This window comes from Oncorhynchus mykiss, chromosome 25 (genome assembly GCF_013265735.2).
Source record: "Oncorhynchus mykiss isolate Arlee chromosome 25, USDA_OmykA_1.1, whole genome shotgun sequence".
Classification (NCBI taxonomy): domain Eukaryota; kingdom Metazoa; phylum Chordata; class Actinopteri; order Salmoniformes; family Salmonidae; genus Oncorhynchus; species Oncorhynchus mykiss.
In genome coordinates, this window is record NC_048589.1 from 2,887,527 (window position 1) to 2,913,465 (window position 25,939).

The 25,939-nt window shown below is 42.8% G+C and overlaps 1 protein-coding gene and 1 long non-coding RNA gene across 5 annotated transcripts; one reads left to right on the plus strand and one right to left on the minus strand.

Annotated features, from left to right (window-relative positions):
* The first annotated feature begins 24 nt into the window (after window positions 1–24).
* On the plus strand, window positions 25–13,073 carry supt7l (SPT7 like, STAGA complex subunit gamma). Of its 4 annotated transcripts, none has more exons than XM_036962497.1 (5): window positions 25–164; window positions 6,151–6,630; window positions 6,931–7,219; window positions 8,347–8,584; window positions 10,462–12,583. In XM_036962497.1, the coding sequence occupies exons 2-5, from the start codon at window positions 6,194–6,196 to the stop codon at window positions 10,740–10,742; spliced, it is 1,245 nt and encodes a 414-aa protein (XP_036818392.1). In that variant the 5' UTR covers window positions 25–164; window positions 6,151–6,193; the 3' UTR covers window positions 10,743–12,583. The 4 variants fall into 4 exon arrangements, with proteins under 4 accessions (XP_036818392.1, XP_021440010.1, XP_021440012.1 ...); XM_021584335.2 differs by having other exon boundaries at window positions 26–164; window positions 6,931–7,255; XM_021584337.2 differs by having other exon boundaries at window positions 110–125; window positions 6,931–7,255.
* On the minus strand, window positions 2,270–19,597 carry LOC118944203. The gene is made up of 3 exons (XR_005039516.1): window positions 19,385–19,597; window positions 13,594–13,652; window positions 2,270–2,919 (listed from the first exon to the last, which is right to left on the minus strand). It is a non-coding gene; the product is annotated as an uncharacterized LOC118944203 (long non-coding RNA).
* Between the last annotated feature and the right edge of the window lie 6,342 nt (window positions 19,598–25,939).

The following is a 25,939-nucleotide window of genomic DNA, read 5'->3' on the forward strand; positions in this document are numbered from 1 at the left end:
ACATTAACGTTACTGTGTGAAGCCTAATTATTAGCAAGGAGGAACTATTCCAAACATTCAGATTATTTACACGGTGCCTTTTAATGACACGGACCAGAAGCAACGTCTGAAAGCTGTTTTGTTCTGTACGTAAACTATACTCTTGTTGCATATCTTCGAATACGGTGAGAAGCTAGCTATATATTTTGTACTAATCTATAAAATTGCTGTGTTAACTAGCTAAATTATAAAGCGCCGCCGCAAACCGTGGATTATCCATTGAGCGGGCGTAGCTAGTTAACAAGCTACATAGAACAACGTATGCACCTCATTTGTTATAATTGTAATTTGTATCTTATCTAGTAGCCAGCTAACACTACTATATGGGCAGAAATGGTAATGGCGGCAAATTCAAGATACAAGAACCATTTGAACAGTTTTATACAAAAGTGGATGAGGTAGCAGAAATAAGTGTCGATTTTTTTGGAGAGGAGTTGAGTATTGAGGAAGACTGGCGTCAAGTACTAAAATACGTGCTCAGAAATTAAACCTGACGAGAGTGATATTGGAAGGAGAGTGGAAACGGTTCAGACAGAACAATGAGACAGATATTTCACTGGATGTATAAATGTGAAGCATCCGCTTGGCGTTTCAACTCAATGTCAAATATGGTAGTGGAAGGAGATGGATTTTGGCAGACAACTTTTATCATGGATGAAACATTTGATCTCAGTACAGTTTTCTGTTGCCGAAACTAGAAATATGTTATGAACAGAATGGACTGCGTTTTATAAACTAACTTTAGGCAAAGTTGTAAAAAATCGCGTTGTTTAGGAGTGCAAAGTCGAATTCAGATTTTGCACATGCGCACTTCAGAGTAGATTTCCCAAACGGAAATATGCAGATGTCTGCTAGCTCGTGTTTGTGGCTCCTGCTCACCTCCTTGCTTGTTCTGCCCACTATGACTCATTTGTTCCCAATGCAAACGACAGGATGTGGTGTGTCTTGGTTTTGTTATATAAATCTTTGGTTCAGACTTGTCTGTGGGAAAGGCGGAAGTATGTTAGAATCGGATGGCGCGTTGAGTAGAGTTAATGGAAAATTGTAGCGTTGAAAGTTAAGCAAAACGGACTAAAGTTGTTAATAAAGATAGAATACTATCTAATAATGCCTCGTTCCTTGTTTGAGTACGTTTCATGGAAAAGTATTTGTTTTTGGGAGACCCATTTGCGGTGAGGGAGATAGAGGCTGCACTGGGAAAGGTAGAGTCAAAGTGGACAGGGGCCGCATTTATAAACGCTACATGCGCACAAAAATGCCCCAAAACATGCGTGGGCCAGTTTCCAAGCAAAAGTTGGCATTTATAAAAACGGAATTTGACTTGAATGTGCTTATCCTCCTGTAAACTTTAGACCATGCATACGGACAAGTTCTAGTGGTTTAAGTATTACATTGTAAGAAGGCAAAAAGTAGCCTAGTAGTAACGTTGGGGAATATATGATGGCAATCGTATTCGTAACAAAAAAATCTTGTATTTAGACCTAAATATAATTAGATGCAATCATTTGCAGTTAGTGACGTGTGAACATTTCTGTATTTTATCTTTACATTCTAAAATAATTAGAAATAGGCATCTATTTATGTTATTTATTTAATTTGCATGATAATTGCAGAATAAATTCCTCACCTATTTGTGACTGAAGGCCAAGTTAGGATAGGCTACTAATGTCCCATCTCTCATTTAATTGGACCCACTTCACAGTAGTAAATAGATGCGCTATTTCAAGTATTTTGCTCTATGCGATCCGATCCGTAGTGCAGTTTAATGGTGGAACAGACGGTTCACCTTTCCCATTTACTTTTTGTAGGCTATGTCTGAATAATGTAATGTTACATTTCTCAAGTAGACAATATTTCATTTATAAACATAATACATAGGCCTAATTATATTGCACAGAAATTGGCAACATTGCAGAATAAATTCCTCACATTTTCTGGCCATGGTGAGTTATTATTCACGATGTAGCCAATTTGGCATATTAGAAAGGCTATCAAGTTTTTGCTCTATGCATACGAAAGGGGGTGTGGTTTAAAACCTGTTTATAACATACAGGTGAACATGAAGTCGATCTTTTGCATTGACTTTTTTAGGCCACTGTAGTTGTATATTTTTCAGAGTAGACAATGTTTTAGAATTTGCGGGCAGTGTACCATATTTAGATTTGGGGAAAAGTACATTCAGAACATTATTGAATTCCAACAATCTGTTTACAGGTCCAGAACAATTTGCAATTGTTTTTGTCTTTCAGAAATGGTCAGATACAGCAAATGTCACTACAAAAGAACAAATCTGCCAACACTTCCCTCCAAAGACATTTGATCAAGTTCACCATTGCTAATTCCTTTAGATACTGTCTTTGCCTAATTCCTATACTTCCAAGGTACACAACAAATAAGGGCATTATTGTCACAATGTAAGGTGAATAATGGGTGTTTTTCAGGCAGAGTTATAATGCTCGTTCTCACTTGCACAGTTTTATGACTGGTCTGATTTATAACGGGAAACGTGTATGTCAGTGCCGTTTAAGATGAGGGAGGATTATTATTTTTTTCTCCATGAGCATGGCCTTATTTCTATTACAGCATATTGGATGACTGTCATTCATATTCCATTCACTCAGTTCAATGTCACAGCGCTAGGTTTAGATTTAATTTCCCAGCCTGAGTACAACTGAAGAAGTCTTGAACTCAAAATTATTTGCTACAAAATGTACTTAAGGATCAAACATAAAAGTACATTTTAAGGTTTTGTAAGCCTATCAAATGCTTAATCATTTTAATCAACTTATAAACCTCTTCATCAGACTCGTCACTCTACCGCAATCACTCTCTTTGCACTCTCCATGAATTCTGGACATTTTGGGCATCAGCAGATTGAATCTGAAATACATAAAGAACAAAGACATACAAATACAATTAATTGCTGTCCAAAAGAAACTATATTAGATATGACACATTTTATCAGTGCATAAAGCATTGAAACATGTTACCAATTGTAACCGTGTTTGTTGTTATTTACTGGACATTACATATTGATGATGACTTTTGGAGTACTTAGCATAGCAATCTAGAGCCACTACCTATTCCAGGTGCTGGACAAGCCCCTGGTAACCTCGCAGGAAGTGGTCCAGTGCACGCAATAGGTGTCCAACCCATCGGGTCCGGCCAATTCTGGTGGGAACCAGTGGTGTGTGCCCAAGCGCCTGGAAGCTGTTTGCCCTCTTCAGCGGACTGGTGTGGTAGAAGGTGTAGAGCCCACTGAGGAGGTCTTCTACTTTCTGAAACATCACGTTGGACCGGATGGCATCAGATAAGGTCAGTTCAAGGCGGTGTGCCATACAGTGGATGCCGATGATGTTGGGCCCTGTTCCCCTTCAGACACCATTCTTGGCTCCGGTCATCACAGCAGCTCCATCTGTTCCCAGAGCGATCAACTTGCTCCCCCACTCATCACACGCTCCCTCCATGATGGCACTGATGGCATTGCTTATGTGTGCCGCGTCTGTGTTCTCCACCGACTTGATGCCGACAAACTTCGACTCGATCTGGCGTTGTGACAAAATCAGACAAACTAACTCCTCCTCTTTCACAGAACTGTCTGTGGAGCCATCTGACATGATGGAGAGAAATTTGGTGTTTTTCAGATTCTCTCTGATGTTGTTTCTCTCCACCTCTGCAATATGGTGCAAAAAATATTTGGCCTGCTTCTCATTTCTATATGTTGAGCCCACAGCGATTCCTTTTTTTTTCATCCAAACTTCAAAAATCAAACGCGGCGAGGGGAATTAAAAAATATTTTTTAAAAATATTTAACTTTCACACATTAACAAGTCCAATACAGCAAATGAAAGATAAACATCTTGTCAATCTACCCACCGTGTCCGATTTAAAAAAAATGTTTTACAGCGAAAACACAACATATATATATATATATATATATATATATATATATATATATATATATATATATATGTTAGATCACCACCAAATCCCCAAAAAACACACAGACATTTTTCCCAGCCAAAGATGGTCACAAAAGCAGAATTAGAGATAAAATGAATCACTAAACTTTGATAATCTTCATCAGATGACACTCATATGACATCATGTTACACAATACATTTATGTTTTGTTCGATAATATGCATATTTATATCCACAAATCTCAGTTTACATTGGCGCCATGTTCAGAAATGCCTCCAAAATATCCGGAGTAATTAGAGAGCTACGTCAGATAACAGAAATACTCATAAACTTTGATGAAAGATACATGTTTTACATATAATTCAAGATACACTGGTTCTTAATGCAACCGCTGTGTCAGATTTTAAGAAAACGTTACGAAAAAAAGCATACCATGCAATAATCTGAGACGGCACTCAGACGTAAATATATTTCTCCGCCATGTTGGAGTCAACAGAAATACGAAATTACATCAAATATTCCCTTACCTTTGATGATCTTTCATCAGAATGCAGTGCAAGGAATACTAGTTCCGCAATAAATTGTTGTTTTGTTCCATAATGTCCATTACTAGTGTCCAATTAGCTACTTTTGCTAGCACGTTTAGTTCACATGTCCAAAAGCTGGCGCTGGTCCAGGCGAACTCGGACAAAAACTTCAAAAAGTTATATTCCAGGTCGAATAAACTGGTCAAATTAAGTGGAGAATTAATCTTCAGTATGTTGTTATCATATATATCCAATAACGTTCCAACCGGAGCATTCGTTTTTGTCTACAGAGTAATGGAACGCATGGATGTAATGGATGTAATGGAACGCGTTTTCTATCCAATAGTAATAATAATATGCATATATTAGCATCTGGGACAGAGTAGGAGGCAGTTCACTATGGGCACGCAATTCATCCAAAGTGAAAATGCTGCCCCCTATCCCTATTAAGGGCTTGTAGGTAAGCATTTCACGGTAAGGTCTACCTACACCTGTTGAATCGATTCTCAATTGCAATACGGTTCTAGTAACATAAAGCCCTTTACTTTCATATCACATCAAAAATAACTTCCCAAATGCGAATGTACACTTAATGTATTTACTGTGTTTTAACCGGCTTCATCACAATTGCAGCCGACAGTTGCAGCCTTCTTCCGTTACACACAGGTGTTTGTAAACATGCTTAGATGGCTAATTAGCACAGGTGGTCCCTCTGTCTTCTGTAAACACGCGCTGTAACATGGATATATGGCCGTGTGGGAAAACTAACCCTATAAAGGAGTGTATCAATTGAACCTTATTGTTTTTTTTTGTGTTTTTTTCTTTTAAAGATAAGGTCCTTATGCTGCCAAAACCGTACTGCAAGCGATACGTGTTAATTTTCTTAGCAAAACTCCCCTGTACAGAAGACGCCTTCGTCCAATGACTCTTATCTGTAATGTAATGGAACTGAGAGTCATGATGAAGGGCTAGGAGATTCCTAGATGTGAGAAGTGTGCAGGAGGGGCGTGATGCAAAGGAATTGGGTACTAATGGTGCTGGCGCTTAGAAGTGTCCGGAGAGATAAATGCAGGTTGAGGTTGCCAGGATCGGAGGAGCACAGAAGGTGTCGTAAGCTAAGACAGTGAAGAGAGTAGAAGAGGAAGATGGGTCCAGGAGGAGGGACCCTAAGAGGCTTGCTGTGAGTAGGCAGAGGTCAATAGAGAGTGATGGGAATAACGTGCTTCAGTAAGGTTGGTTTCTCAGTGTTCCTACCCATTGTTATCAACTGTACTGCAGAACTGTAACTTATATCACAGGGGGAAAAAAACATTTTCTGGTAGCAGCTGCAGAGAAGTACGTGGGTGTATGAGATTTTACTGCAGAAGAGTTTCAAGGTGTGTTGAACAATAGTGTCCCATCTTCCCAGGATGCTGGCTTGGTGCAGGATCAGATATGGCCAAGTAGTGGAATAGTGGTTTTAATGGGTGTAGGGATAGTTGTTAGTGCCGTTTTTGTTCCCTTATCCCCGTCCTTCCCTTTTTGTGTTACTAAGTTTAATCAATTCACACTCCAGAACAGTAGGCAGAAACACAGGTCTGGATAAGAGAAACAGATAAATTAGGTCCTTGTTCCTTTTAGTGTGTGCTGATTGCCATCTCCCCTGCTTTGTCACATACCAGAAACCTCATCACACGAGAGCCTGAAGCGGCTCACGAGGGAACGATGATGCGTTACTGGGGCGAGATCCCCGGGCCGGCAGGCGCCCCACCGAGCCGCAGCTCCTTCGACCTGCTCCAGCGCGAGTTCCGCTCGGTGGAGATGCAGGACCCCCCTCTGCACCAGCCCTCGGCCCAGCGGCCCCGGCCCACCACCATGCTGGACATTCCCTCTGAGCCCTGCAGTCTCACCATCCACACAGTGCAGCTATGCCAGCACACCCGACGCCTCCGCAGCCTCCTGGCTGCAGCCCAGGGGAAAGGTCTGGTCCCCTCAGAGGGCGGTGGTGCTGGAGGAAGTAGCAGGCTGGAGGAAGGGGAGGCTCTGCCCCCAAGGCCACCCACACCGCCGGCCGCCCCCGATGACCTGCTGCCCCTGGACAGCAAGGCACCCTGGCAGCCCTTCCAGCTCTGCCACAGCGACCCTGAGAGTGACTTTTACATGTAAGAGAGTAATGGCTGTGTCTTGACTTGTTGCAGTGGCATTCACAGTGTCACTTTATATTGTGATCTATGTTTATTAATTGAACTTTACATTCAAGTCACAATAAGCAAAACGGATTATGATCATGTTTTTTGTGTGGAAGAATGTGGTGAACAGTGCTCTGGAAACTATAAGGCAAGGAATTATCAGTTACGCTCCAAGTTTTCTCCTGTGAGCTAGTTCTGTCTCATCCCTCCTTCAATCTTCAACTTTCTCTCCCTCTGTCTCTCACCCCCTCTTTCTCCCCTCTCCCCATACAGGGGAAAAGGTGAGCCCGTCACGGAGCTGAGCTGGCCCTCGTGCCGACAGCTCCTGTACCAGTCAGTGGCCACAGTCCTGGCCCACGCCGGCTTCGAGTCGGCCCAGGAGAGCGTGCTGGAGACCCTGACTGACCTGGCCCACGAGCACTACCTGCGCCTCAGCCGACTGCTGCGCACGGCCGCGGACCGCGAGGCCCGCCTGGGCGCCACACCCTTCCCGGACGTGGTAGAGCAGGTGTTCCACGAGGTGGGCATCGGCAGCGTGCTGGCCCTGCAGCGCTTCTGGCAGGTGCGCATCAAGGACTACCACAGCCACATGCTCCAGGTGAAGAATTGCTGGTGTGTGTGTTGTGTTTAGTAGGACACAACGTTGTGAAAGGATCATATAGACATCCATTTGGTACAACAGACTGATAGTATTACTCCCTCCTGAACATGACCCTGATATTGACATGGCTAGGTGAGACCAGGCACCTGCACCCTGTGGAGTTTATTTGACCTTCTAGTCATGTGTAGGTTAGATTATCCCACTGTTAACTCTCTATCCCCTGTGCCGTTCCTAGGTCAGCCAAGAGCTATTTACCACCCCACTGTTAAAACTATCCCTTCGTTCGGTTCAAAGTCAGCAATACCAGGCTCCACAGTGCAACCATTTTACTCGCATTTGCGCCCAAAAATGTATAATGTGAGAACAGAAAAAGTCAACTATGAGCACATGCAAGCTGTTTTATAGCAGGTAGCTAATCACACAAAGAACTACGGATCCCATATAGCTAGCCCACCTAGCGCAGCAATAATGCCGGGGGGGGGGAGTGAGTGAAGTGAAGTGCTGAAAGAGTCACTTTTAGAAGCGTACAGGCATAGAAGTCCAATTTACTCGAACGTCTACTGAAGTGTGATGTTGTCCTCGTGTTTCTTGGCTATTTACATTATTTTGTTCACACGCTAGGTCGTTTTTCAATGTTAGTTTAAGCTTGCTCAACTGCTTGCGAAGAGATGTCGGACAGACCGTGTCCTGTTACCACTGTAACCTCCGGCCCTCAAAAGGGCAGATGAACATTTGTCTCACCTAAGTGATTTAAATATTTGAAAGTACATTGTGCTTGATTGAGCATGGAACACTCCCAAAAACATTTTATTCATGAACCTTTAGTCATTTATTATAAAAACAAGCATACTTTCATTGTGCTCCTAAATTTCTTTGTGTGCGCCAACATTTTTGCTCCTTTTAGAAAAACAATGTCAGTGTAAGGCCCTGCAAGGAGTTCACGGTTAACCCTCTATCTATCCCCTGGGTCTGTTCCCAGGTCAGCAAGGAGCTCACTGTTAACCCTCGTATCTATCCCCTGGGTCTGTTCCCAGGTCAGCAAGGAGCTCACTGTTAACCCTCTATCTATCCCCTGGTGCTGTTCCCAGGTCAGCAAGGAGCTGTCGGAGGAGTATGAGCGGCTGGTGAACCCTGAGAAGGCCCTGGAGGACTCCAAGCCCCCGCGGATCAAAGAGGAACCAATGAATGACATTGCCTTCCCCGTCAGCGAGGAGCCAGAGGCGGACCAGGCCTCTGGGGATCAGGCCCTCCCCATGGGGGTTCTGGGGGCCCCAAACGAGAGGCTGGCTGGGGGCCTGGAGGGGGAACACTCACCACACACCTCAGGTACCGTATATACCCCCGTAATACTAATACTATGTGCAGTCCTCACCCAATGTATTTGGACAGTGAAATTACATTTTTTACTTTGGCTCTGTACTCTAGCATTTTGGAATTGAGATCAAATGATTAACATAATGTAGTTTAAAGTGTAGTATTTGGTCTCATCCCTTGCACGCAATGACTGAACTGTCTGAACATTCATTTGGATGCTACCGCGATTATGACAAATCATGAATGAATCGTGAATAATGACGAGTGATAAAGTTTGAGGTACAAAGATGATAACCTTCCCTGTTATTGGTAATGATGAGAGGTCAGCATCTGTTGTGTAACCTCTGTAACTTAGCCAAAACTAACTGCATATGCACCCAACAAGTTTTTAGAGACGCAAGTTTGATGTAGTCATTGGGTGCAAGCAATATGGGAACAAAAACCTTTAGACTATTTTAATACAAGTGAATTTGTCCAAATACTTCTGAATTCTTCAAAATGGGGGGACTAGATCCATAAAGTGCTGTTATGTCCAAATGGCCCTGCCGGAACAGGATCTGGCACCTCTCCGTTTTGGACTGTTTCATTACGGAACCTATTTGGCTGGATCCGGTACCTGTCGTGGCATGAAAAATAATTCACTTTCTACAATATAAAAAAAATATAATAAGAGATCAAAGTTAATTCGAGTTGCCTCTTCATTAATTCTCCAAGCTGTGGATGTAGCCCAATAACAAGGCATCGCCTACAGTCGGGAACGCATGGCAAATCTGTCAGTGAACATGCAGCAACATGCAGCATGCAGTTTAAACAGGCCTTCCGCACGCAATATTTCAAATACAATTGAGGGAAAAGACCGTTTGGAAAGCAAATGGTTCCTGCTGAAAAGAGAATACTAATCTGTCTGCTGTAGGCTACCGAAATATTTGATCAACTTCCAAATATGTTTTTACAAAGTAAAATGAGAGACTTTTGGCACGAGTGCATAGGCCATCACCAGTGAATGAGCTGAGCATCATTGCGTTAGTCAGTGAAACTGGAAAGCATTTTTAGGATTATCATTTCCTCCTCATATTGTAGCTGATAATGTCTCCACACGCCTCGGCCATTGATTCAAGACAAGTTCAGCTTTGTTGATCTCAGATTCTCAGTGTCAAAGTAGCCTGTCATTTTGATTATTTGTACGCATTAAAAAAGATTCTGCCAAAGTCTCCAGTCATGTAGAATTGCATGAAATGTATTTATAAAAGTCAACAATTGTACCGGACTCCAGGTTACAAAAACATTTCTCCATGTGTGCAACTTCTGTATGTGCCTCTACTTTACTGCTTCATGCCACTACGCAACTGCAATGTAATACATGCAATGCTTTATTATAAAGTTGAATAAATGTGTGTGTGTGTGTGTGGTTGAAATCCAGTTCTGCCCAGGTCAGATAAGAGGTGACATTCTGTATTATTGTGCCATAGTGATCAGTTGATCTGAAATTCTAAATGTTCTTTAGAGCCCAAATTAACATGTTAGCTTCACTGTCCAAATACATATGGTAAGGACATACATAACATAAGACATGAGTTGGTTGTGTTAAAAAATACCCTAAAAGTATTGTACTGATTCTAACAGAATCATGACATCATAACACGGATTGTATAAAAGTGTCATTTAGCATTTGACATAGATATATGCTTCATTTAGGCCTACATGATATAGGTACTTTTCTTAAGTCGGACAAACACTGGTATGATACCCTCAGGGACCAAGAGGCAATGATAATATTAACTGTATAACATAGCATTGTTTTCATGAGATAGATTTGATTACAAATAACTACTTAACATTCAATATTTGTAACCGAGTTCTGTCCATCTTGGCCATTGTGTCCATGACAGGCAGTGGTGTTGCCATCAGCTCCCCCTTGTGGCACCTGTCGCAGGTGAAGATGGAGCCCCAGGACAGCGAGGAGGGCCAGGTGTCAGGCCACGGGGTACTGGGAGGTGATGTGTTCGAGGAGGGAGGGCCCATGTCCACCATGAGCGAGGCAGACGGCATGGCGCCCTCGCCCGGAGGGGCGGCGTCGGACGGCAGCTACGCCTCGCACTCTCCCGACTCACTCATGAGCACGTCACCCGTCTTCAACCAGAGGCCCAGGAAGCGCATGAAGAAGATATGAGGAGCCTCAGACTCGCGGAGGTAGCCATTTTGTGTCAAGGTAACATGGGCACATAGTGGCCATACGAAACATTGCAAGGTTGCAAACAAATTCCTATGCCGTTGTCCATTTTCCCCGAACAGATCTGAAAGTATTGGATAGGTCTCAGCACGAGGGCCATGCGCGCTAGTTGGTGGCAGAACATGGGAGTTATTCTAGAATGCCAGCAAAAAAAAGCCTCTATTTACATGTTGCTTATGAATGCATTTCACACTACTTTTGGATTATAATTGGATTTTAAGGCTCGTGTGAATGTCCTGCTTTATATAATATGTGTGTCATCATCGCAAATCAACTGCATTATACGTAAAAAAAAAAAACACTTAACCTTCAACCAGTAAAATGGCTCTATGACAATGAGCGTTAGCATTCTAGCGAACAACTGCTCCATGCAAAATAGTTATTTTGCAAAGATCACAAACAAATGTAATCTTAGCGACTGTTCAAGCATTGTAAAAGTTATTTTGTTTAGAAGTAATAAAAAATGTAATATAATCTGTTGAATGAGCGCAGCCAAGAGTCGCGCACATCTGTGGGTGACGTCAGTGTGTTGTGTACTGGAAAGGGGTCTATATGTCCTAGTGTTGCACGGTATACCGGTACCACGGTAATATCACAGTACCAAAACGTCATGATACCAACATTTACAAATACCAGTACTACCACATATTTCGCCCCCATCGATCTAAAGAACCCACTGGCGCCTGTTCTAAAATGTTTACAAAGTCAGTTTTGTTTATAAATACAGTTAAATTTAAGCGAACTAGTCTTGTATGTGCCAGTCCAATAAAGTCCACTTCACTTTCATGCGCATATCACGTGTGGCAGCTGTAATCCGCCAGCCACATCCCCTATCAGCCCTTACTCACCTGCTTTTCTCCTTCCGCTCTATTTCATCAGTTTTATAATATAATTTAACTGTGATGGCAAGCGGGGATGCAGACCCCGAGGGGTCTTCAGTTAAATGTTGAAGCAGAGCGAGAAAAGTTAATACATTGTCAAATTGTATTGGTCACATACACGTGTTTTGCAGATGTTATTGCGGGCGTAGCGAAATGCTTGTGCTTCTAGCTCCGACAGTGCAGTAATATCTAACAAGCAATATCTTAACAATTACACAACATATACCCACAAATCTAGTAAAGGAATGGGATTTAAGAATAAAAAATATATAATTTCATCCCTGGTATAACCAGGACCACAGTCCAATTTGAGTAGGCTTTGCAAGTTCGCTGTCATGCAGCCTCTTTAAATGCCAGAGAGGAAAAGCAGCTTGGCTAAAGACATGATTGCAGTATTACAGCAAAGAAAACAGCTTGTCTAGCTCAAACGGTTTTAAAAAAATTATATATTCCTGCGCGATTTCATGCACATTTTTTTTTTCCAAATCATTTCACAAACCATGTTGCGGGCCGTTTGAATCCAGGTTCGAATAATTATTGATTTGATAAGAAAGAAAAAAAACGTTGTTCAGTCATGTTACCTAGCTAACAATCTTGTAACTTGACAGTAGGTCTAGCCAAATTTGATTGCCACAGGAAGAAAGGAAAATGATCTGCTACTCATGAGATGTGCTTCAAAAGGGTAGGATTTATATAAATGTGTTGTATTGAGTAGAAGTGTGAATATCAGTGAGTTTTTTTGTGTGTAGCATATGCACATAACGTTTAGAAACATGAACAAGCGTCAGTGGGGGATGGGGCGAACAGGACGCTAGGCCACTGATTTTTTTTTCCTCTGGTGTTGCAATACTACTCGGTATTGTGATACTTGGGTTGATATCGTATCGTTAGTAAAATGTTGGTATTGTGACAACACTAATATGACCAAAACGTAACCCAGTGTCAGCCATTTTGCATACTTCTATCCAATCCTTTCAGATACTATGGGGGTATATGGGTGCTGGGTTGGCTTAGATTTGGGTGTGTGTCGGAAAGGCTGTTGATTAGTAGAGGTGGCCATTCTATCTACTGAACTGGGTGGTCATACAAAGTTCTTCAGAAGGACCATTGAGAGACTGCAGAATGCAAATGGGTGGCCATGAAAGGAAATAACAAGATGGTGCGGTTACACACATTCTGTGGATCAGGTAGTACTTATTTTCTCTATTTTCAAAATGATTTAATGGCTCTTAGTTTTGTTTTTTTCTACCAACTCCTCACTTGATGAACTGATGGTGAAGACATTGTAGTTTATGTTCTTGCATATAGGAAACATTAGTTGGATAAATGCTTTCTTTGAGATGGTGTTAATTTAATGTTAAAATGAATAAATGCCTTCTTTATGTCAAAAGTGTAAGTGTGGATTGATGCTATTTACCAGCTGAATGAGGATTATGCTACTTCCTATGTCTTGTCCCACAAGTCACCTACACCGTTTGTGTAACAGTTATTACCATCCATTACCGTTTGTGTAACAATCAACGGCCATTACCAGTCACCACACACTGTCAACAAAGAGAATATATTATGCACCCAAGAACATGAAACCGCAGCAACTACAAGATCTCACATTAAGGAACAATCCTCAATCGCTTCTCCACTCATGGTCATACTCTGCACACGGCAGGACAAATTCCCATGAAGTTGTACGCTCCTAATCAACACTTTCCTGTGCTGCAACTGTAAAAGATACTGCACAGCTAAATTAGCATCTGTTTACCTTAATGGAACAGTGTTGAGAGTGCAACACGGGAAGTAATTATAGCCTGATGTCGGCTTCAAAAAGCAAAGGGACATCAATCAAGGCTTAATGGCAAATTAATTACAGCGTGCATAAATCTGCATGCTAAATGTGTAAGCCATTTGATTACCTGTTCAAGACCATTTTTTCACTGCTGTTGTCACTTTAAAGCCCTTGTCTTCATGCCCCCTGTGAAATAGAAACAGTATGTGATTTGGTGCTCCCCTGTTATAAACCTAGGACCCTGTTCAATCAAACCAGGAAACTGGTTCTCTGGGGGGTAAATAATCACGCCTAACATTCTTCTTACACTTCAACTCAGCAAACGATCACAATTAGACTCGCAAACTTCAGAAAACTCATATTTCAAACTCAGATGTGCAATTGCTTTTCTTATTTGAATTAAAGAGATGATGCAATAAATGAAGTCAAGACATGATGCAATAAATGAGGGGAAAACATACTTTAAAACGTTTTGATTCAAGAACGTTTTATTGATTGGGCTGATAAATTGAGTCTGACTCATACCAATTATGAGTCACTGAAATATAACTTAAACATCTTCTTTCAGAGGAATGAAAACAAATGTAGCCTCACTGGTCTGTGAACACTTGTGTAGACACTGCAGTGAAAGCATCACTGATCTGGGAACAGTTATGTAGACACTGCAGTGAAAGCGTCACTGATCTGGGAACAGTTGTGTAGACACTGCAGTGAAAGCATCACTGACATGGAGAGGCATTTTTATCTTCAATAGCATTCATGTGAATTCTGTGGGATATAGAAAAGTCTAAGAATCTCTCCTGTTTGTACTCTTAACTGAAAACAAATTATAAATACTTACTGGAGATTGTGCTATCAGCTGGAAGATGTTTAATTACCCATAGCCTGCAATATATCAACCCTATCCTATCCTTCTTGGTGATTGGAGGTAGACTGGGTGCTGGCTAGGAAAAGGGTATTACTGTAAGTACAATGTTCAAGTGGGGTTAACCTAAAATGGTTTGCTTGACCATTAGGGTGATCCAACAGTTTGTTTTGGTCTCGTGCTGTCCTAAATGAGGATCTCTGTTTAAAAAGTAATTCCAACACAATGTTTTCAAAAAAGTGAGGGGTTGAAAAGGTATCTTATATTTTCACCACATCAATTTCAAATTGCCGACAGACACAGATTTATGATCCGTTTACCATCCCTAATTATACAGGAAAACATACAGGTGACATTAAATCAGCAACTCTTTGCGAATTACATTTTCTCCCCATGGCTTTCAGTGCACTTTATCTCCATCAGGTGGCAATATTGTGCCACGCGCCAATCATGATAGTTGAATCCTCCTCCGCAGACTGGGTGTTCCATACTCCTCTTAGTACTGCTGCTATTGAACAGTGATTCCTACTGAACTGGCAGCAGTTCTATTGGAGGTAGGCAAAGTAAACCATTCCAGATGTTTCCATTGGCATGTGTGATATCAACGGTGGCTCCTCTGCCCAAATTAAAACATGTTATGTACTCAGGGAGATAATTATCCCTGAGAGACTGTTTTTACACAACCATGTTTCACCCTGAACCTGCGACAAGAAGACACTCCTGCTTAGAGGGGAACCAGACCTAGCTTGTCTTCCAGAGCAGATGGTAGTCTGAAGAATATAATTCCAAGTGTGTGTGTGTGCACCTAAACTAAGCGTTTATTTTCAGCAAACTTAACGTGTAAATATTTATATGAACATAACAAGATTCAACAACTCAGACATTAACTGAACAAGTTCCACTGACATTACTAACAGAAATGGAATAATGTGTCCCTGAACGAAGGGGAGGGGGGGGGGGGGGTCAAAATCAAAAGTAACAGTCAGTATCTGGTGTGGCCACCAGCTGCATTAACCAATGCAGTGCATCTCCTCCTCATAGGCTGCACCACATTTGCCAGTTCTTGCTGTGAGATGTTACCCCACTCTTCCACCAAGGCACCTGCAAGTTCCCTAACATTTCTGGCCCTAGCCTTCACCCTCCGATCCAACTGGTCCCAGACATGCGCAGTGGGATTGCGATCCGGGCTCTTCGCTGGCCATGGCAGAACACTGACGTTCCTGTCTTGCAGGAAATCACGCACAGAACGAGCAGTATGGCTGGTGGCATTGTCATGCTGCATGTCAGGATGAGCCTGCAGGAAGGGTACTACATGAGAAAGGAGGATATCTTCCCTGTAATACACAGCGTTGAGATTGCCTGCAATAACAACAAGGTCAGTCCGATGATGCTGTGACACACCGCCCCAGACCATGACGGACCCTCCACCTCCAAATCGATCCCCCTCCAGAGTACAAGCCTCGGTGTAACGCTCATTCCTTCGACGAGAAACGCAAATTCGACCATCACCCCTGGTGATACAAACTGCGACTCGTCAGAGAAGACCACTTTTTGCCAGTCCTGTCTGGTCCAGCGACAGTGGGTTTGTGCACATAGGCGACGTTGTTGTCGGTGATGTCTAGTGAGGACATCCCTCAGTCCAGCCTCTCTCAGCCTATTGCGGACAGTCTGAGCACTGATGGAGGAATTGTGCGTTCCTGGTGTAACTCGGGCAGTTGTTGTTGCCATCCTGTACCTGTCCCGCAGGTGTGATGTTCGGATGTACCAATTCTGTGCAGGTGTTGTTACACGTGGTCTGCCACTGTGAGGACGATCAGCTGTCAGTCCTGTCTCCCTGTAGCGCTGTCTTAGGCGTCTCACAGTACTGACATTGCAATTTATTGCCCTGGTCACATCTGCAGTCCTCATGCCTCCTTGCAGCATGCCTAAGGCATGTTCAAGCAGATGAGCAGGGACCCTGGGCATTTTTCTTTTGTTGTTTTTCAGAGTCCGGGCACTAAAGAGGCCTTTCTACTAAGTTTTCATAACTGTGACCTTAATTGCCTACCGTCTGTAAACTGCTAGTGTCTTAGCTACCGTTCCACAGGTGCATGTTCATTAATTGTTCATGGTTGATTGAATGGGAAACAGTGTTTAAATACTTTACAATGAAGATCTGTGAAGTTATTTATATTTTTACGAATTATCTTTGAAAGACAGGGTCCTGAAAAAGGAAAGTTTATTTTTTCCCCCTGAGTTTATGTGCATTCCCAGTATACCGAATGAAATTGTTCCTGGAAATGTATATAGTATGTATCAGCTGGAAGTAGAAGCCTAAGTGTTGTCCATTAGTTTACTCCAATTAGGTGAGGGGTGGTAGGGTTAGGGAAAAATATATATTTCAAAAATATAGGGTTGGGAAAATGTATATGAAAAAAATTATGTATTTTTCAGTTGTGCACTGGGGCTTCCCGCTCCTCTTTCTATTCTGGTTTGAGCCAGTTTGCTCTGTTCTGTGAAGGGAGTAGTACACAGCGTTGTACGAGAGCTTCAGTTTCTTGGCAATTTCTCTCATGGAATAGCCTTCATTTCTCAGAACAAGAATAGACTGACGAGTTTCAGAAGAAAGTTTCTGGCCATTTTGAGCCTGTAATCAATCCCCAGATACTCAACTAGTCCAAAGAAGGACAGTTTTATTGCTTCTTTAATCAGAACAACATTTTTCAGCTGTGCTAACATAATTGCAAAATGGTTTTATAATGATCAATTAGCCTTTTAAAATGATAAACTTGGATTAGCTAACACAACGTGCCATTGAGTGATGGTTGCTGATAATGGGCCTTTGTACGCCTATGTAGATATTCCATTACAAATCAGCTGTTTCCAGCTACAATAGTCATTTACAACATTAACAATGTCCACACTGTATTTCTGATCAATTTGCTATTATTTTAATATTTTAATGGACAAAAAATGCCTTTCTTTAAAAAATAAGGACATTTCTAAGTGACCCCAAACTTTTGAATGGTAGTGTATGTTACCAGTTTCAGGAAACTAGGTGTATGTCGCGGGTCACTAATAGGAGAACCATTTGAACGTAAACTTTTTTTGTTGTTGGCAGAAATGCCTTCTCAAATGTGAACTTTAATGTGACTAAATAACAAACTTGTATGCCATCTGTAAATATGAATCAAATTGTTGAATTACGAACCTAGTTGTTTTAGCTACAGAAAAAGACAGCAACTTCCCGCTAGCCATAATTGGCTGAGAAAATGAGTGGGCTGGACATGCCGAGAGACGAGTTTGGATTGGTCTGCCATATAGTACACTTCTGTCTATTTGAGCTGGTCTGTATGTCCAGGTAATTCTCTCAACCGCATCTTTTTTTAAAAAATGTATCGCATAGTAATTCTGCATAAGCCTAATGTCAAGTTAAAGTGTCCTGTTAGCTACCTAACGTTCAGTGTATGCTCTCCACTTTCTGGTGGCCCGGGTTTCGAAATCAGTGGAATTTGTGTAAGAAAGCTAAGGACATGGAGAAAACACCTGTCTCCGGTTACAACCATGGCATCTGACAGGAGACACGTCCATCGATGATGTATACAGTAGTCTAGCTAGCGTCATGAGTTGGGATTATGGTTTATTGTTTAGCTAGCTAGCTACATGTCTTAAACAGGATCGGTGAGTCCCCCACGGAAAGGTTGAGCTAACATGGGCTAATGTGATTAGCATTAGCCCAAGTAACACAAACATTTCTCAGGACATAGACATATCTGATATTGGCAGAAAGCGTAAATTCTTGTTAATCTAACTGCACTGTCCAATTTACGGTAGCTATTACAGTGAAATAATACCATGCTATTGATTAAGGAGAGTGTACAGTTATGAACTTGGAAATATAATAATAAACCAATTAGGCACTTTTGGGCAGACTTTACAACATTTTTGGGCAGACTTGATGCAACATTTTTGATCAGAAATGCAATGGTTCATTGGATCAATCTAAAAGTTTGCACATACACTGCTGCCATCTGGTGGCCAAAATCTAAATTGCGCCGGAGCTGGAATAATACATTATTGCATTTCTCTTGCATTTCAAAGATGATGGTACAAAAAATATACTAAAAAACACGTTTTTTTTCTTTGTATTATGTTTTACCAGATCTAATGTGTTATTCTCCTACATTAATTTAACATTTCCACAAACTTCAAAGTGGTATCAAATGGACCTGAAGCAAGAATATGCGTATCCTTGCTTCAGGTCCTGAGGTACAGGCAGTTAGATTTGGGTATGTCATTTTAGGCGCAAATGTAAAAAAAGTGGTGGATTCTTAATTAAGAAGTTAACAAAAGCATCCACTATGCAAGTATCTATTTCAGTGAATGTCACTGCAACAACTGTTGATAGACGTACTAGCTGGAAAATTTGCTCTACTACTCCAATTTCAGACCACGGTAAAGATAGTATAGCTAGCTACATTTTCAGATATTACACATTTCTAATGTTTACAGAAAGTGGTTCATTTTAAATTAAAGTGTACTGTTAGCTGGCTGGCTCGCCAGCTAACGTTATTCAGAACCATTTGCTTGACTAGTTATAGCCTAATGTTAGCTAACATTGAACCTGGTTGGTTAGCTACCTGAAGATTCTTGCAGGGTAGTAACGTCATGAGTTGGGATTATGGTTCATTGTTTACCTAGCTAGCTAGCTGCATGTTTTAACAAAAGACTCTTGTCTGAGTGTGCCAGAGCGCAGAATAACTGTTGAATTTACAAATGCTCAACACCCGTTGAATATGGCTGCTGTCAGTAAACGTTGGCAAAAAAAGCATGATTCAATTGTTGCCAGCAGCACAGTTACCAGCGCTCTAGATAACATGAAAATAGCCTAACCAGCTCTGCTAGGGCGAGTAAAATGGTCAGAGTGGGGTGTTCTCTCATTATGTGTCTGGAAGTAGCTAGCAAGCTAGTGTGTGGCAAACCTCTTCAAGGTTAGGAGCGTTTGTCACAAATTAAGTGGGAAACTGTCACCAAAATCACCCCAGAATGAGAGTTATTTCGAACAGGACAGTACCTGTGTGTTTGTTTCTCTGTCCTGGTCCACCCAGGCTGCAGGCAAGGTCAAGAATAGCAGGGTTCGGTACACGAATCGGGTTCTCGGTAGGTCCAGGTCCAAACGCCAACAGGTAAGTCCAAAACAGTCCAGCTCATACACAGTAAATCCAGCCAATATATATATTGTCTCTTTCTCTATGGTTCACAGCTCTTTCCAGTCCTCTCTCTCTCTTCCTGGTTTGTCTTGACCCTTTATCTGTGGGTCGGCCACACCTTCTGAGGGTTCCCCGTGCTTCTGGGAATTGTAGAGTTTGCAGTCGGCCATTTTGTGATCTGTAGTGCTGATCAGGGTGGCCATTTTAGTGATAGGGCAGAGCCCGTTTATTAGTTCTGCTCTCACATACAGTGCCTTGCGAAAGTATTCGGCCCCCTTGAACTTTGCGACCTTTTGCCACATTTCAGGCTTCAAACATAAAGATATAAAACTGTATTTTTTTGTGAAGAATCAACAACAAGTGGGACACAATCATGAAGTGGAACGACATTTATTGGATATTTCAAACTTTTTTAACAAATCAAAAACTGAAAAATTGGGCGTGCAAAATTATTCAGCCCCCTTAAGTTAATACTTTGTAGCGCCACCTTTTGCTGCGATTACAGCTGTAAGTCGCTTGGGGTAAGTCTCTATCAGTTTTGCACATCGAGAGACTGAAATTTTTTCCCATTCCTCCTTGCAAAACAGCTCGAGCTCAGTGAGGTTGGATGGAGAGCATTTGTGAACAGCAGTTTTCAGTTCTTTCCACAGATTCTCGATTGGATTCAGGTCTGGACTTTGACTTGGCCATTCTAACACCTGGATATGTTTATTTTTGAACCATTCCATTGTAGATTTTGCTTTATGTTTTGGATCATTGTCTTGTTGGAAGACAAATCTCCGTCCCAGTCTCAGGTCTTTTGCAGACTCCATCAGGTTTTCTTCCAGAATGGTCTTGTATTTGGCTCCATCCATCTTCCCATCAATTTTAACCATCTTCCCTGTCCCTGCTGAAGAAAAGCAGGCCCAAACCATGATGCTGCCACCACCATGTTTGACAGTGGGGATGGTGTGTTCAGCTGTGTTGCTTTTACGCCAAACATAACGTTTTGCATTGTTGCCAAAAAGTTCAATTTTGGTTTCATCTGACCAGAGCACCTTCTTCCACATATTTGGTGTGTCTCCCAGGTGGCTTGTGGCAAACTTTAAACAACACTTTTTATGGATATCTTTAAGAAATGGCTTTCTTCTTGCCACTCTTCCATAAAGGCCAGATTTGTGCAATATACGACTGATTGTCCTCCTATGGACAGAGTCTCCCACCTCAGCTGTAGATCTCTGCAGTTCATCCAGAGTGATCATGGGCCTCTTGGCTGCATCTCTGATCAGTCTTCTCCTTATATGAGCTGAAAGTTTAGAGGGACGGCCAGGTCTTGGTAGATTTGCAGTGGTCTGATACTCCTTCCATTTCAATATTATCGCTTGCACAGTGCTCCTTGGGATGTTTCAAGCTTGGGAAATCTTTTGTATCCAAATCCGGCTTTAAACTTCTTCACAACAGTATCTCGGACCTGCCTGGTGTGTTCCTTGTTCTTCATGATGCTCTCTGCGCTTTTAACGGACCTCTGAGACTATCACAGTGCAGGTGCATTTAAATGGAGACTTAATTACACACAGGTGGATTGTATTTATCATCATTAGTCATTTAGGTCAATATTGGATCATTCAGAGATCCTCACTGAACTTCTGGAGAGAGTTTGTTGCACTGAAAGTAAAGGGGCTGAACAATTTTGCACGCCCAATTTTTCAGTTTTTGATTTGTTAAAAAAGAAAAAAAAGAAATATCCAATAAATGTCGTTCCACTTCATTATTGTGTCCCACTTGTTGTTGATTCTTCACAAAAAAATACAGTTTTATATCTTTATGTTTGAAGCCTGAAATGTGGCAAAAGGTCGCAAAGTTCAAGGGGGCCGAATACTTTCGCAAGGCACTGTATCTGCCATTCATTACTCAACCTCCTTCTTTGCCACACTAGCCAATGTTAGCCAGTTAGATTGGGTGCTTAACTGCTGTTGTGAGGTCAGAACGCTCGGGTCAACCCTACTCCTCGGTCAGAGCGTCCAGTGTGCGCTTGAACGCTCCGAGAGTGAAACTCTGAATTTACGAACGGACAACACAATTGCAGTGACCAACGCTCTGGATAACATAACAGCCTAATCAGCTCTGCTAAACGAGTAATGTTCAGTGAGCTGTTCTCTCATTTGTGTCTGGAAGTAGCTAGCAAGTTAGCTTGGGTCCTTGACTCCTTTTTTACATTTTAATTTAAAAAAATTAATTATTATGAACAAAACAAATACAAGAGTACATAAACATGACATGTTGGTATTACATGACATGGTATTACATATCGAGATACATTGTATAATTTGTCATAGAGTTTTATGATGTGTATTGCTTTTTTGTTTTTACACTTACTGATAATTTCAAAATCATATTTCAATTCTATCTTAAACAATGTGAAGAGGGGTTTGTTTTCCACCCACTTCATTTTATGGATAAAGAATCTGCCATGAAAAATCAGGAAATTCACAATGAAAGTTAAATTCCCTCTTTAAGCTATTCCCTCCGCAAGGCAATCAAACAAGCTAAGCGTCAGTATAGAGACAAAGTAGAATCGCAATTCAACGACTCAGACACAAGAGGTATGTGGCAGGGTCTACAGTCAGTCACGCATTACAAAAAGAAAACCAGCCCAGTCACGGAACAGGATGTCTTGCTCCCAGGCAGACTAAATTACTTTTTTGCCCGCTTTGAGGACAATACAGTGCCACTGACACGGCCCCCAACCAAAACATGCGGACTCTCCTTCACTGCAGCCGGTGTGAGTAAAACATTTAAACGTGTTAACCCTCGCAAGGCTGCAGGCCAGACGGCATCCCCAGCCGCACCCTCAGAGCATGCGCAGACCAGCTGGCAGGCCCAGACGGACATATTCAATCAATCCTTATCCCAGTCTGCTGTTCCCACATGCTTCAAGAGGACCACCATTGTTCCTGTTCCCAAGAAAGCTAAGGTAACTGAGCTAAACGACTACCGGCCCCGTAGCACTCACTTCCGTCATCATGAAGTGCTTTGAGAGACTAGTCAAGGACCATATCACCTCCACACTACCTGACACCCTAGACCCACTCCAATTTGCTTACCGCCCAAATAGGTCCACAGACGATGCAATCTCAACCACACTGCACACTGCCCTAACCCATCTGGACAAGAGGAATACCTATGTGAGAATGCTGTTCATCGACTACAGCTCAGCATTTAACACCATAGTACCCTCCAAACTCGTCATCAAGCTCGAGACCCTGGGTCTCGACCCCGCCCTGTGCAACTGGGTACTGGACTTCCTGACGGGCCGCCCCCAGGTGGTGAGGGTAGGTAACAACATCTCCACCCCACTGATCCTCAACACTGGGGCCCCACAAGGGTGTGTTCTGAGCCCTCTCCTGTACTCCCTGTTCACCCACGACTGCGTGGCCACGCACGCCTCCAACTCAATCATCAAGTTTGCGAACGACACAACAGTGGTAGGCTTGATTACCAACAACGACGAGACGGCCTACAGGGAGGAGGTGAGGGCCCTCGGAGTGTGGTGTCAGGAAAATAACCTCACACTCAACGTCAACAAAACTAAGGAGATGATTGTGGACTTCAGGAAACAGCAGAGGGAACACCCCCCTATCCACATCGATGGGACAGTAGTGGAGAGGGTAGTAAGTTTTAAGTTCCTCAGCGTACACATCACAGACAAACTGAATTGGCCCACCCACACAGACAGCATCGTGAAGAAGGCACAGCAGAGCCTCTTCAACCTCAGGAGGCTGAAGAAATTTGGCTTGTCACCAAAAGCACTCACAAACTTCTACAGATGCACAATCGATAGCATCCTGTCGGGCTGTATCACCGCCTGGTACGGCAACTGCTCCGCCCACAACCGTAAGGCTCTCCAGAGGGTAGTGAGGTCTGCACAACGCATCACCGGGGGCAAACTACCTGCCCTCCAGGACATCTACACCACCCGATGTCACAGGAAGGCCATAAAGATCATCAAGGACAACAACCACCCGAGCCACTGCCTGTTCACCCCGCTATCATCCAGAAGGCGAGGTCAGTACAGGTGCATCAAAGCTGGGACCGAGAGACTGAAAAACAGCTTCTATCTCAAGGCCATCAGACTGTTAAACAGCCACCACTAACATTGAGTGGCTGCTGCCAACACACTGACTCAACTCCAGTCACTTTAATAATGGGAATAGATGGGAATTGATGTAAAATATATCACTAGCCACTTTAAACAATGCTACTTAATATAATATTTACATACCCTACATTACTCATCTCATATGTATATACTGTACTCGATACCATCTACAGCATCTTGGCTATGCCGCTCTGTACCATCACTCATTCATATCTTTATGTACATATTCTTTATCCCTTTACACTTGTGTGTATAAGGTAGTAGTTTTGGAATTGTTAGTTAGATTACTCGTTGGTTATTACTGCATTGTCGGAACTAGAAGCACAAGCATTTCGCTACACTCGCATTAACATCTGCTAACCATGTGTATGTGACTAATAAATTTGATTTGATTTGATGAATCAGTGTCCATATAGTTTGGATCAAAATAAAGTCTTTCAAATATACAGTACATTAAATCTTCTCACTCCAAAATCTTCTAACATAAAAACAGTCCCAAAATAAATGGCCAAGAGTCTCTGGGTCACAACCACAAAATACACATTTGTTGTCAATAGCTATTTTGAATCTGTGTATAATAAAGGTATGAGGATTCAAGGTAAGACCCAAGTGCAGACTGTGTGAAGTAAAATGTTTATTGTAACCACAGGGGCAGTCAAACGACAGGTCAAGGCAGGCAGGGGTCGATAATCCAGAGCAGAGGCCAAGGTACAGGACGGCAGTCAGGGTCAGGTCAGGCAGTGGTCAGGCGGGCGGGTACAGGGTCACGACAGGCAAGGGTCTAAAACCAGGAGGATGAGAAAAGAGAGACTAGGGATAAACAGGACCTGAGACAAACCGCTGGTAGGCTTGAACAAATAAGACGAACTGGCGACAGACAGACAGAAAACACAGGTATAAATATACAGGTAATAATGGGGAAGATGGGTGACACCTGGAGGAGGGTGGAGGCATTCACAAGGACAAAAGGTCTTTACACTGCTGTTGTTAGTACAGAATGCTCACATCAACCCTTAAAGAGATGGTTGGGGCTAAAGCTTAAGAGGGTGTGAATGATGCTGAATGGGTGTAGATAAAGAAGGGCTCTCCAGTAGTAGTACCAAAACATCCAAAGGTAATTTTCTCAAAAGTGAGTTTACAAGTTTATCAACTTTCAAACCAAAATTACTTTCCCATTGTTCCTCAAATGCAGTGTATGATACAACATTTTTTAGCTCTGAGTCTCTACTTTTATCCAACGTAAAAAAAAAAACTATTTTAAATTTTGCGACATAAGACCGATTTGGTCACATGCAGTGCCTTGCAAACGTATTCATCCCCCTTGGCGTTTTTCCTATTTTTTTGCATTACAACCTGTCATTTAAATTGAATGTAAATGACATACAAAAAATAGACAGCAGAAACCTACCCACATCCTGGTTAACTCTCTCCACCTGCCCGTTACTCTCGGGGTGAAAACCTGAGGTGAGGCTGACCGAGACCCCCAGGCGTTCCATAAATGCCCTCCAGACCCTAGACGTGAACTGGGGATCAGAAACGATATCCTCAGGCACCCCGTAGTGCAGGAAGACGTGTGTAAAAAGGCCTCCACAGTCTGTAGGGCCGTAGGAAGACCGGGCAGAGGGAGGAGACGGCAGGACTTAGAAAAACGGTCCACAACGACCAGGATCGTGGTGTTACCCTGTGAGGGAGGAAGATCAGTAAGGAAATCCACCTACAGGTGCAACCACGGACGTTTTGGAACGGGTAAGGGGTGTTGCTTACCTCTGGGCAGGTACCTAGGAGCCTTACACTGGGCGCACACCGAGCAGGAGGAAACATAAACCCTCACGTCCTTAGCCAAAGTGGGCCACCAGTACTTCTCACTCAGACAGCGCACCGTCCGACCGACGCCTGGATGACCAGAGGAGGGTGACGTGTGGGCCCAATAGATCAGCCGGTCACGGACAGCAGACGGAACGTACAGACGCCCAGCGGGACACTGGAGGGGAGTGGGCTCTGCACGTAGCGCCTGCTCAATGTCCGCGTCTAGCTCCCACACTACCGGCGCCACCAGGCAGGAGGCCGGGAGTATGGAGGTGGGATCCATGGGCCGCTCCTCTGTGTCATACAGCCGGGACAGTGAGTCTGCCTTGGCGATCTGGGAACCTGGTCTGTAAGAGAGGGTGAAAACAAAACGGGTGAAAAACATGGCCCACCTTCCCTGGCGAGGGTTCAGTCTCCTCACCGCCCGGATGTACTCCAGATTGCGGTGGTCAGTCAAGATGAGAAAAGGGTGTTT

Bases quoted from the DNA above. Each gene is read 5' to 3' on its own strand.
- supt7l (XM_021584335.2), top strand. From the start codon at position 6,194: ATGATGCGTTACTGGGGCGAGATCCCCGGGCCGGCAGGCGCCCCACCG. The intron at 6,631-6,930 runs GTAAGAGAGTAA...CTCCCCATACAG, and splicing joins CCTGAGAGTGACTTTTACAT to GGGAAAAGGTGAGCCCGTCA. The intron at 8,585-10,461 runs GTACCGTATATA...TGTCCATGACAG, and splicing joins ACACTCACCACACACCTCAG to GCAGTGGTGTTGCCATCAGC.